General features: G+C 34.5%; 1 protein-coding gene across 2 annotated transcripts in view; it reads left to right on the top strand.

Annotated features, from left to right (window-relative positions):
- NOX4 (NADPH oxidase 4) overlaps positions 1 to 13,709 on the top strand; it is a 142,286-nt gene that overhangs the window by 116,212 nt on the left and 12,365 nt on the right. For both annotated transcript variants that reach the window (XM_007168474.3, XM_057553476.1), the window contains 2 exons: positions 8,838 to 8,957; positions 10,511 to 10,619. In XM_007168474.3, the coding sequence (XP_007168536.1) occupies positions 8,838 to 8,957; positions 10,511 to 10,619 (229 nt within the window). The remainder of the gene's footprint in view (positions 1 to 8,837; positions 8,958 to 10,510; positions 10,620 to 13,709) is intronic.

Below are 13,709 nucleotides of genomic sequence, written 5' to 3'. Positions count from 1 at the left end.
CATGAGATTGTATTATGTATTAATCACTCACTCGTTAATTACGGAGATTTCTTAGCCCTCTACTGGTGAAGTTTTCTTCCTTAAGTTGTTCCTAAAGTCTAAGCAGTGTGGACCACTACCCACCACCTCCCACCAAGTCTTAACTTAAATGTTAAGGGCCTGCCTGGGTCACCATATTTAAAATCCCCACCTGCACCAGCTTACTCTCTATCCTCCTTACCTGCTCTTCTAGCACCATCAATGTCACATGGGATATTGTTAGAAACACAAGTTCTCAGACTTTACCCCAGACTTACTGACCCAGAAAATCTGGGGGTGGAGGCCAGCACTCTGTGTTTAGCAAGCCCTCCAAACAATTCTGATGCACACTAACATTTGAGGACCATTAGAGAAAGATAGAAAGATTTCAAAGACTTTCTCAGGCTTTTTAACTCCCTCCCACTCCTTGTTGTTCTTATTGATATGATTACTTCCTGGGAATGGAATAGTCTAAAACTGCAACTGTCCTTTCGAGGGAAACAGTTAATCACATTCACCTTTTTCCCAGAAACAACTGTTATATGAAGGCTGGCTCTGAACCCTACCATCCTGCAAAGCAGGAATTTCCAGGAGTTCCTTGACACAATGTGCCCTTTTCATATTTTGTTTTGCCTTTATGTATTATCCCTAACCAAAATAATTTCTAATTGACTGTAATCATTAATATGTGATCATTAAGAAGATGAGCTTTGGAGTCAGTCTTACAAGAAATTTAGTAACGCTTCTTAATAGAAACGTGGCCTTGAGGAAATTATGTAACATTTTGAGTTTTGGTTCCCACCCCAGTAAAAGGGAGATTATACCTTCCTGTGAAGGTTGTTGTGTGAATTAAGAGTGAAGGTGTATATAGAACATTTAGGTAGGTCCTGGGTTAAATTAAATGTTCAATGAGGAGTATCTATTATTATGATACCTTATTTTAGGTTTTGGGAGGTAAGGGTCTCAGATAGTTTTTTATTTTTTTTTAAATTAGAATCATTTTTAAAGTAAAAGTTAATCAGATGAAGATAACAAAGGCAAATAATTTTCCAGAAATGTACATTTGCACCAGCATTAAATGTATGTAAATTATAACTCTTTATTATTAATAATAAAATCTAACATTTATCACACGCTTACTATATCCAGGCACCATGTTAAAATATTTTATCAAATATTTGCATTCAGCTACATAAAACAGAAACATAGCTAAAAGTGATGAGGGCTTGTTTTTCTCATGTGACAAGAGGTACCAGGGTAAGTGGTGGCTTATATTAATTCAGGGTCAGCATATTACATCTGAGGTGTCTGCAACTCCCCTTTCCTTCTCTCGATTGCAAGATGCCTCTTTCAGCTTCAGCCATCGTATTCTCTTTCCAGACAGAAGAAAGAAGAGCAGAGGGCATAACAGGTGCAGGCACGCTGAGTCAGCGTCCTCCTGTTCAAGGAGCTGCTCAGAACCCCAACCCCAAACGTCTTACATCTTATTACCCTGAAGTGGGTCTTATGTCTTTGTAAGAAAGGGGGGGAAATATAGTCATTTTTTTGTTCTTAAATGGATACGTTACTGTAACGCCACCACCAATTGGGAATAAGGGAGAGAAAACAGATAAAGGGTAGACAACCAGTGGTCTTTACCTTGCCTGAATTATCTCATTTAATCCTTACAATAACCAGTGAGGTGTGTATTATTTACATCACCTTCTGTTTACAAAGAGTGTAATTGAGGTACAAAGTGATTGGTAACTTGCTCAAGGTTACACAGCTACTAGCTGGTGAAGCCATGATTTAAACTCGATTTAGAGCCTACATTCTAATTTACTATATTACTATATAGTAAACACATAGTTTTATTCATCTTCCTTAAATTTTCTTTAATAACTCTTTTAAGTTGCAATTTTCCCTCCTACTTGGATTTTAAAAGGCTATTTTTTGCTGTTAAAATCTCTGTACTGAAAGTAATTGCTGAGAAAGTTTTGAGAACAGAAAATTTTACCCTACTGTGAGCATTCTCCCCTCTAGTGAACGAGGTTGCAAGCGTATTGTCTCTAAATTAAAGGCAAATGAATGTGTTGAGCATATTTTATTCTTTCAGTACTTCTTTCAACCAAAATTTTTTAGTGCCTATTGTACGCCAGCAACTGGAGATAACGACTGAGCTAAACTATTTTAACAGTGTCCTGGGTTTTGAGTTAGTAGTAAAACCCAAGGAGGAAATCTGGTGATTCCTAGACAATAGGGCTAGCTGTATTTATAAAATATGTTTTATTTTTATGGCATTTTATTGTTTTCAAAGCACTTTCATGTGTAGTATTTTGTTTGTTTTACCCATTTATTCTATGAGTTTATCTTACTTATATAATTTACCTCTTGTTTATTAATAGCCTCTAATCAATCAAAGAGTAAGCCTAGAAGCTAGAATGATAGAAACTTATAACAGTAGAGTGATTATTTCTTTCTGTCTGAAAAATGTTGCACCTGGTAAGTTGTGTCACAGCTGAAATCCAGCATTTTTGGGTTCTGTTATTCCAGAATCACCTAGGGAGGAGAAAAATGATGGCAGAGGAAGGTGAGACAAAACATTAAAATCCATATACTCACAAAATATGGTAATATTACACTTAATTCCCAAAGGCTGTCTAACTTTATAGGTTGAGATTTTGTTGATGGTATTTCTGAACTTTTACTTTCTTGGATTATATTTTTAAATATAGTTCTGTGTCATTGTTTTGGTTTTGATTTCAGAGTCTACAGTTATATATATGTATGTATATATATATATATATATATATATATATATGTATATGACATTACTTGCCTGTCTTCCTTTTCAACCACTTTTTTTTTCTGTTGGTATTTAGTGATCATTTATCTACAATAGTTATTCTCTGTCTACTGGTAATGCTGATATGAATTATGTGTGATTTTATTTGCATTCCTTATTGATTGTACAATTTTGGGGAAGATTCACATTCAGGTAGCAGACATTACCCTCCAGATCTTGAAATAACTAAATCATCGCTTTCTATAAAGTCTCGAAGAAGATAATATTCACAGAATACAAAAGAAAAATAGGGGGGAAAATCTCACTTTATTATCAACATTAACGGAATTCTCTGGAAAGACGCGTTAGAGAAGTGCTTCTCAGACTTTAATGTGTTTACAAACCACCCAGAGGCCTTATTAAAACACAGATTCTGATTCAGTAAGTCTGAGGTTGGATCTAAAATTCTGTCTTCTAACAAGTTCTCATATAAAATTAATGCTATTGGTCCAAGAACCACACTTTGGATGGAAACATACCACATATTAGTCAAAGCCTAATGGAAGGCTTTTCATTCCTTTCAAGGTCAAATTTTATCACATCTGTAACCAGGGAAGAGAGGAGTGCTCAGCATGCTGAACAGAAAAGAAGAGAGTAGAATAAAGAAGTCTCTCGCCTCATGGTCACCCATCTTTGATAACAAAGGAAAATCTGAAAGCACACCCCACCGAGCTGAATTACCAATGATTAGTAACATCATATCTGTAACAATGTTTTTTCCTTAAAGTCTATTTTATCTGAACTAAGTGTTGACTACAAATATTTTGCTTTCGAATAAATTTTCCTCCTATATCTTTATTCTTTAATACCCTACTTTTTGGCTGAGTCTCTTGAAAAAACCCATGACTCAATTTTATTGTCTTATTTTAGTCTGACAGTCTTTCCCGTTGAGCTGAAGATGTTAGTTCATTTACGTTGAATTACATTCTACAGAATTATTTTGTGCTCATTATTTGTCCCACGTTTTGTTTCTTCCCCTACCCTCTCTTTTTTTTTTTTTTTTTTGGTCTGTGAAGACAAGATGCATAATAATGACATTTTACTTCTATTTCTTAATTGAATTGAGCTCTCTACACTAATGGAAAAGAAATGACAAAACAAAACATAGCATAAATAAATCTGAGGTTTAAGAGTTTATTCACACTAAAATTAGCCAGCAACTAAGCCAGCGAGCTATACACCTTGCTTTCAGCAGGAGGATAAGTTGCCATGTGGGAAAAAGAAGAAAACTAGGAAAGGGATGGAATGATTTGTTTGAGAAAAAGAAATTGTAAAATATTTGCACCTAAATGCAGATAAGTGGACAGAAAATAAAAAGATTCGGTTATCATCTTAATAAATAACATTCCAGAGTAAATACAATTTAAAAAATAACACTCTTTGTTGGAAAGGCTGATGTAGTATAAAAGTCTAAACTCAAAGTGTTTATTTTAACGGAATATATTCCCTCTAAAAGCTTTCAGAGGTAATTTTATTTTAGTGTGGCTTGCAGCTGGGTTTAAATATATGTTGGAATGGGGTGTGAAATTTGGCTAGGTGTTTTACTTGAAGATTCACTAGGGGTTGGTCAGCTTATAATTCGTGTTTCCTGTTAACTACCTAGTGTGTGCACAGTTTGAAGAGCTTGGTAGCTTTTCTTTTATATTATTTGAACTAGTTTTTGCATAGTAATAAACATTTCAAGTCACATATTAGCAGATCAAGCCTAAGTTAGCCAGCACAATAAAAAAAAAACAAAATCAAAGGGCAAAAACAAATTCTCCTTAACTTTCTATAGGAACTAATTCCAATAGTGGGGATCCACCTATATGTTTATGTATGTGTATGTGTGTATTTAAGAGTGAAAAATAAACATAATATAGCATACTAGATGCTCAATAATAATCTTACTAGTATAGAAAGCCTAAAAATCTAAGCACACAAACATTAGTAATTTTAATACATGTTTGATATGGTAGGAGATAAAAATAATTGCTTGGGGTCGTAACTCATAAGGAATGTCCTACCTAGATGAATAAGTGAAGTGAGTGCTAAAGCTTCTATTTGCTCCTAACATTGTAGGTATTTATCCCCCAAAGTTAGAGCTGGTTTTAACAGGCCATATGTGTGATGGACAAGAGATAAGTCCTGGGCTCTGAGGAGGGTTGGAGAGCAGATCAGAGACCCCTGCAAATGGCCCAGTGGATAAACTAGAGATTAAATAGTCGGCTCGGCAGAAGGAGGTGGTAGAGATAATTGACTTATTTTGTCCTTGGTTCTTAGGGGAATTAGAAAAGAAATCTCCCCTGATATTTAGTAACCACAAGCTTCCTCTCACTTGAGTTGAAACAGTGAATTCACAATATGTATATAGCCCACTAAACACAGAGACAAAAATTTAGTTTAAAGTGATTCCAGATTCATGGTGTCCTTTTGTGGCCTGGAAGAGGAAAATGAAAATGCTCTTTTGGAGGGACACATTTTAATCCTCAAAGTATTCCTATACATGAGGCACCAAAGAGCTCGTATTTTTTAAAACATGAAACAAATCACGTTAGTAAAATTGTATATTTAAAAAGTATAAAACAAATGTTTAATATGTCAAAAGAAATAAAAGAGAGTATTAAAATAATGATTAAGAGACGAAGGACAATCAAATTCCTCAAAACACTTTTGAAAAAGAGCCAATAGACCTTCTAGAAGTGAGAGATACAATATCATAAACTTGAGCAGTTTATCGCAGCCATGGAGAGAATAATGAATTGTCAAGTAAAACTGAAATAATTATCCAGAATGCAACACACAGAGACAAAGGTATGGAAAATATGAAAGAAAGGTTGAGGTATGGTGGATGGAGTGAGAAGTTCATGCATTCCTTTACATTAGAGGTTCAAAAGGAGAAAAAGAGAGAGTGAAGGAGATGTAATATTTGAAGAAATAATAGCTCAAATTCAGGGATCTCAATGAATCTCAAGCAACATAATAAAAATAAATTCACCCTAGGAAAAATCATAATTTACTTACAGAAAGGTAAAAGCAGAGACCAACACTTAAAAGTAGTCAAAAAAAAAAAGGGGGGGAGGGGAAGAAACAAAACGTTGGACAAACAGTACAGGTGATATTGTGGTACGTAATTCAACATCATTGAACTAAATTCTACAGTTCAAAGAAAAAGGCTGTCAGACTGGAATAAGAAAATGAAATAGGGCAATAAGCTGTTTTCAAGAGATTTGCTCAGAACATAAAGGTAAAGACAGGCTGAGAAGTTAAAGAAGGTGAAGAATACAGCAGAGAAATTCTAACCAAAGAAATATTGTTTCAGATAAAATAGACTTTAAGGTAAAAATACTTTCAGACATAAAGAGAGTTAATATTCAGTGAAAAAAGGGTTCAATTCATTATTTCTCTGGTTGAAAGGATTAGAATGAACTCCTTTTTAAGAAGACAGTTTTGATTTGTTTGGTTTCATAAATAGAAATGGAGTTCATTCTGGTGGTCAATATAAACCACTTCTTAGATGTGTGACCTTGAGAAAATATTTAAACTTCTAGAACCTCAGCTTCCTAACTGAGGAAGTAGAATAATACCACTTAACTCTTGTTTAATAATTACAAATAATTCATCTAAAGCATGTAGCACTATGCCAGTCACATAGCTCTATTGATGTCAGAATAGTCAAGGAAAAAGCTGTTGGTTTTACATTGTACTATCTTTACATAAACAGAAAGATTAGGCCTATAAATTTATTTTGGTTAGAAAAATAACCCTTGGGCTGTCTAATTTAGTTCAAAGATAGCTATTCTCTTATAGAAACCTCACTACCCCAGAGGCTTGTTATATTCTGAAATTTCATTAAAAGTAACATTTCCTTTGACATCAACCCAGATAGAATATGTGGAGGAATGTCCATTTTTGCCAAACACAGGATTGATCTGAGATCAAATCAGACATTTATAGAGATGTGTTTTGTAATCTTTAAAACACTATGAAGTTGTTCAGTTTTATTATCCACTTAATGCCAACTAAGAAAAATTATTTATTTTTTTTACCTTTATATACTGTTCTTTTAAATTAAATTGCTAGGTTTTAAAAATTTTTTATTTTACTTTTTATTTTACTTTTACTTTTTTTATTTTTATTTTTTATTTATTTATTTTTGGCTGTGTTGGGTCTTCGTTGCTGTGCTCAGGCTTTTCTCTGGTTGCAGCGAGCAGGGGCTACTCTTCGTTGCGGTGCACGGGCTTCTCATTGTAGTGGCTTCTCTTGTTGCAGAGCACGGGCTCTAGGCGTGCGGGCTTCCGTAGTTGTGGCTCGCGGGCTCTAGAGCGCAGGCTCAGTAGTTGTGGTGCACGGACTTAGTTGCTCCAGATCTTCCCAGACCAGGGCTCAAACCCATGTCTCCTGCATTGGCTGGCAGATTCTTAACCACTGCGCCACCAGGGAAGCCCTGGACAGTTACTATTTTTTAAGAAAGTTTTTTTTTTGTAATAGGAAAAAAGCTTTAAAATGGCAGTGTTTTATATATATGGGTCTTTTTTTTAACATAAAGATATCTGGAACTAGGCAGTCCATAGAGGGTATGGCAATTTTATAGTCATCAAAGATAAGTGTTTAGACCATCAAGTCAACATTTCAGGCACCAGGAAGGAGGAAAGAAGGGGACAAGGATAGAGATGCAACTTTCAACTGAGACAGCTTCCTTCAAGGAGCCTTCCAGTTTTCGTAACTACACTTCCATTTATATCACATTAGGCAGAACATAGTCACACAACCGAAATAGATGCAAGACAGTCTGGGAAATGTCGTATTTTGGCTGGGCAGTTTGCTTCCCTGAATAACGTTAATGTTTTGTTACTAAGCAAGAATGAGACCTAAATGTCCATCGACAGATGAATGGATAAAGAAGATGTGGTATATATATACAATGGAATATTACTCAGCCATGAATAATGGCTCAGAATGAAATAATGCCATTTATAACAATATGGGTGGACCTAGAGATTATCATACTAAGTGAAGTAAGACAGACAAAGACAAACATCATATGATACTGCTTATATGTGGAATCTAAGAAAATGATACAAATGAACTTATTTACAAAACAGAAATAGACCCACAGACATAGAAAACAAACTTATGGTTACCAAAGGGGAAGGAGGGAAGGGATAAATTAGGAGCTTAGTATTAACATATACACACTACTATATATAAAGTAGGTAACCAACAAGGACTTACTGTATAACCCAGGGAACTATACTCAACATTGTGTAATAACCTATAAGGGGAAATAATCTGAAAAAGAATAGATATATGTATATGTATAACTGAATCACTGGAAACTAACACAACATTGTAAATCAACTATACTTCAATCAAAAAAAAAAGCAAGAAAGAATGGGAGGATGAATACTGAGTGAATGATTTTCAAGTTTCATTGTAGTTAAGAAGGATTTCACACACATACACACACATACACACATACATTTGAATATACAATCACAAGTAGAGTAATCAGAGATTCCTTTGAGATTGTGCTCTGGCTATTTCTATACTAATAAACCTAACCAGGGCAAGAAGAGGAACAGGCTTAGTTTCTTTTCTGTTCACATGGTAAAGGTTTCAGGAAATATTTCTGCTGCTGTCTTTACCATGGAGAATAATATTATTGAATTTAGACACAATAAAACAAGATATTTTAATTTAGTCCAATATAGTAATAAAATAGATCAAAGCTTTAACTAGTCCTTAGCTAACTATCATGGTCCTATATACATTTCCCTACACTTTAAATGAATGTTTCCCTCAAAATAGGCATGCTTTGAAACAGATGTGCTTGTGTTAATATTGACAGTTCATAAACAACACTTCTTGTTCCTTTAAGCTTATCACTATGAGAAACAATGAAATGAGGCCCGAGCCATCACAAAGCCTAGACACTAGATTTATCATGTTTGCCACATATTATAGAAATGTAACTCATTTTCATTTTTTCCACCTTTGTCTGCCTTGCCTACAGGCTCTACATTGATGGTCCCTTTGGAAGTCCATTTGAAGATTCACTGAACTATGAGGTTAGCCTCTGCGTGGCTGGAGGCATTGGAGTAACTCCTTTTGCGTCAATACTCAACACTCTGCTGTATGTCATTTTGATCCATTATGTTAGTCCAAGTAGAGAACTGTCAATATTTCAGACAGCTCTCTTTCAGTAAGAAGTAATTCCTTCCAGAATTCTTTCACTTATTGTTCAAGGAACTCCATTTACTGACTGATAAGTGGAATAACTGAGTGATTCTCAATACATGGTCTGTGGCTTTCAGCGTGTTTTCTTGTAGAATAACGTCAGTATCACAATTATGCATCCCTCTGTCCTTTTCCTCTGTTAAAGTCATTCCACCAGCCTCTGTTTCTTTACTTTCTCATCAGGGGCAAGTGGCATTACTAATGCATTTAGTCAACAAATATTTTTGAGCACCTATGTGCCGATTGATCTTATAGTTTCTGGTAATACAGCAATGACTAAAGAGAGTCTCTGCCCTTACAAAGTTTACATTCAAATGGGGCAGGAAGAAAATAAACCAGTGAAAAATTCATAAATAACATTATTTCAGAAAATATTAGAACTATGATGAAGAGAAGAGAGATTAATGGGATATAGAAATAAAGGGCCCAGGTTATTTTAGAAGTATGGTCAGGGAAAGCCTTTCTGAGGAGATGACAAATGAGCACATCATTCCTTGGTCTGTTACTCAGCAAATTTATAACAGACTGAAGAATAAAAATTTCAAAGGTAAGATTGCTTAACCAGGATATACTTATTCAGTTATTTTAGTTCTAGGATTATAAGCAAAAATTAATGGACAGTAATTGTCATGAAACCCACAAACAAAATATATTCTGTTCACTTTTCAAGAAAACACAATTTGCATTAAAAGTTTGTTTTATGAAGTACTAAAAAAGAAGTAATAAGTTGAAGTGATGTGTTTGAATGATATTTTATTTCAATTTTAAATACTTGATATAAATTTGGGACTTTTTTGGAGGTTCTTAGAAAAAAAACTATATTCCAAACCAGAAATTGTTTCTGAAAACATTTTGCAAGTTATTTGGACACCTAAAGTTTAAAAAAAGGAAGAGTATTTTCTTAACCTCAAGTCTACTTCATAATTATAAGGAGGAATCCAGACTTGGAATTGTGAGTTGCTAGAATGCATTACATAGTAAGTGGTTGTGAAATCTCTTTCTTTAACAATTATTAAGAAGGGGGTAAACAACCAACTTTCTGGAATGGTTTTGGTTCATTTTGCCTGGAAGCCAGGGCAAGATGACCATTGGAGCCCTGTTGAGTGATAGAATTCGCTGAAAATAGAGAACTTTTTTTTCCTGAGATGCAGAGCTGATATTATTCTAATCCAGGAGTTTAGTTTATTGCCTTCAAATGGAAATGGGTGATATGCATATAATATCCACAAGCATGAGCACTTAAATTCATGGAGTATAGCATATCTTTGAGTCAGTATATTGCATTTTAAATAAATTTGGGAGTTAAAGTAAATGGTATGTCAGATGCTAGAATGTAAATGACTGTTTTTTCTATAGGTTACTTACTAATGAGAAGCAAAATTTCAAGTATATAGGGATTCTTAATTTTTTTGCCATCATAATCATTATCATGTTATTTTAATTTTAAAGGGATGACTGGAAACCATACAGGCTTAGAAGACTGTATTTTATTTGGGTGTGCAGAGACATCCAATCCTTCCGTTGGTTTGCAGACTTACTATGTGTGTTGTATAACAAGGTAAAATTAGGTTTGTTTTTACTTTTGCGGCTTTCTAAATTTAAAATAAATTATTTTATTTCAAATTGTAAAAGTAATAAGTGCTCACTATAGAATAAACCAGAAAATATGCAGATAAGTTGGGAGGAGGAAAAAAAAATCCCTTAAACTTAAAAAAAAAAAAGAGGTAACATCTGTTAATAATTTGGTACACATCTTTTCAGATATTGGTATCTGTGAATTTGTGTATCTAGAACATGTTTTAACATGGAATGTTTTAACATAGAAATGTATGCATATGGCTGGTGATGTGTGCATATAGGATACATATGCATGCAAATGTGAATGCATATGAGATTGTAACAGAGGACAGATAGAGGAAAACATCAACAGGCAATTACTATTACACCTTTCATCCTTTGTTCTAGTAGGTCTTATCTCTTATCTCCACCTTTGATATTCCAAGTTAGATCATCAGCAGACTTCTGGCACAGTATACAGACTTTCAAAAATCCCAAATTCTAAGTTTTATTCCTTACAGAGATGAAAACAGGCATTTTCGTCTATCCTACGTGTAACCTGTTACTTATCTATTAATGTATCTATCTTTATTTTTTAAGTTATTCAAGTAATACACATATGCATCTTTGCTACAAATTTTTCTAATAATCCACATGAAGCAAAATCCCCACCCAATCTGTGTAACCAGATGTAACTCACGAGCATTCTATACATTCTACCATACTATTTGTTTGTATTGTTCTGCACATTGCTTTCTATAAACTTATTACTATCTAACCAGACACAAAAGGACAACTGTTGTGTGATTCCTCTTATATAAGGCACCTAGAGTAGTCTAATTCATAGAGACAAAAAGTAGAGTGGTGGTTGCCAGGTTTCCAGGAAGGACAAATGGGGAGTTACTGTTTAATGGGCACAGAGTTTCAGATTGGGAAGATGAAGAAGTTCTGAAAATGGATTGGTGGTGATGGTTGCACAACAATGTGAATGTATTTAATGCTAATCAACTGTATACTTAAAAAACGGTTAAAATGATCAGTCTTATGCTATGTATATTTTACCACAATTAAAAAAAAAAAGTGCAGATTCCTGGGGCTCACCAAGGGCCTGCTAAATCAGGAGAAAAAAAAAGGGAGAGATGAGAAGCCATTGATTGGATTTGAGCATACGTATATGATTGTAGATCATCTTGAGAGTGTGTGTGAATATACCAAGCCTCGGGGTACTGCAGTTTCTAGAGGGGCAGAAGATGAGTGATCTTCTGTAAAGGAGATTGGTCAGTAAAGGAGATTGGTCAGAGTGGCCAGTGAGGTACTAGGAAACCAAGAGGTAGTTCTGTCCTTGAGGTAAGGGAGAAAAATCTTTCAAGAAGAGCATACCACTCTCAAATGTGTGGGTATTTTTTCTAGGTTAATGCCTGAGGCTGGACATCCTGAGTTGGAGGCTCTGAGGACTTTGGGAGTGAATTTAAATTTTTAATGTATACCAAAAAAATGTCCCCCAAGGAGGCTAAAACAATTTACATTTCCACCAAAGAATATAAGAGAAATTTATTCCAAACATTACATTACCAATCTTTCAAATTTCTATCCATCTCTTAAACAGTGGCGTCTCACTGTATTTTTCCCTGAATGTTACTGAGATTGAACTTCTCTCCCTGTGCTTACCAAACACTTGTATTACTTCTCAGATTTCCTAATTCTACCTTTGCCTGTTTTTCTAGTTTAAAAAAATTGTTTTGAACTGATAGAGAGCCTATACATTTTTAAATAAAAGGCTATAATTGGATCCAAGATGTGGAAAGGCACATTTGAATAATAGATGCTTTATAAGGCAAGTAGCAGGGCAGGAAAGGAATAAAGGAAAGAAAAAAATATAAATTGCTGGACATTCGAAGTAGTTCAATCTTAAGATTTCTTCTCAAATTTTTTGGTGGATATGCTTTACCCTTAGGATTCCATGGAGTAAATAATATGAAAGATTAAAACTAGTGTAAATAATGTGGTGATGATTATCTCTACACACACCTCTGTATACCTGTTTCGATTTTTCACATCAAGAGGATGAACACTGGTCCTTCAATTGTGCCTCTGAGGAAGATGTTAAAAAGAAGTCTTTTTTTATTTTCTGTGTTTGCAACTGAGTTACCAAGTTCAGTGTGTTGTGCGTGTGTGTGTGTGTGTGTGTGTGTGTGTGTGTGTGTGTTTCTTTAGTAGATACTATTGCTTGTTTTCAATGAGGGATAAGTTAAAATGGAGACATTGAAATCATTAAATACATTGTTTAAGTCTGCATACTTCTCTCTGGAGGCTGTGGGCACCAAACACGTTATTTTTTTTCTTTTTGTTTAAATTAATTTTTATTGGAGTATAGTTGATTTACAGTGTTGTGTTAGTTTCTACTGCACAGCAAAATGAATCGGCTATACATAGACATATATCCCCTCTTTTTTGGATTTCCTTCCCATTTAGGTCACCACGGTGCATTAAGTAGAGTTCCCTGTGCTATACAGTATGTTCTCATTAGTTAAGAGAAAAACAAATCTCGTATATTAACATATGAGCATATATGTGGAATCTAGAAAAATGGTATAGATGATCTTACTTCCAAACAGCAGTTATTGATGCAGGAGTTATTGGGGTGATCTCAGAGGAGGATCCTGGTAGACATTTAAGACAAAAATCAATGCAAGTCATGTGTTTTGTGAGGTGCTATCCATTACTGGCACCTGGAAGTTCCTGTTTCCTCACAATTAAAATTCATAAACCCTGATTCAATTCCTGAAGGACTTTAAAATTACTTTAGTGTTTAGGTATAACTTGAGGCAGCTGTGGTATGGAATTTAATGATTATATTTTAAGACTATTATGGGTGCTGAGAATCATCACTTATCACTTTAAAAGTAAAATATGTTTTTATTGGGATTTTATAACTTAGAGTTGCCACCTGTCAGAAAATGTATAGTTTTAGATCTGGAAGAAACCTGTAGGATAATGTCATTCAACTCTATCATTGTCCTGATGAAGAAACTGAGGCCTTTATAAGTTGAGTAACTCCCTAGAAATCTCAAGGTCAGACAGTGATGGCAGT

The sequence above is a fragment of the Balaenoptera acutorostrata genome, chromosome 9 (genome assembly GCF_949987535.1).
Source record: "Balaenoptera acutorostrata chromosome 9, mBalAcu1.1, whole genome shotgun sequence".
Classification (NCBI taxonomy): domain Eukaryota; kingdom Metazoa; phylum Chordata; class Mammalia; order Artiodactyla; family Balaenopteridae; genus Balaenoptera; species Balaenoptera acutorostrata.
Note: the sequence above shows the minus strand (reverse complement) of the source record. Positions and strands in the feature narration are given on the sequence as shown.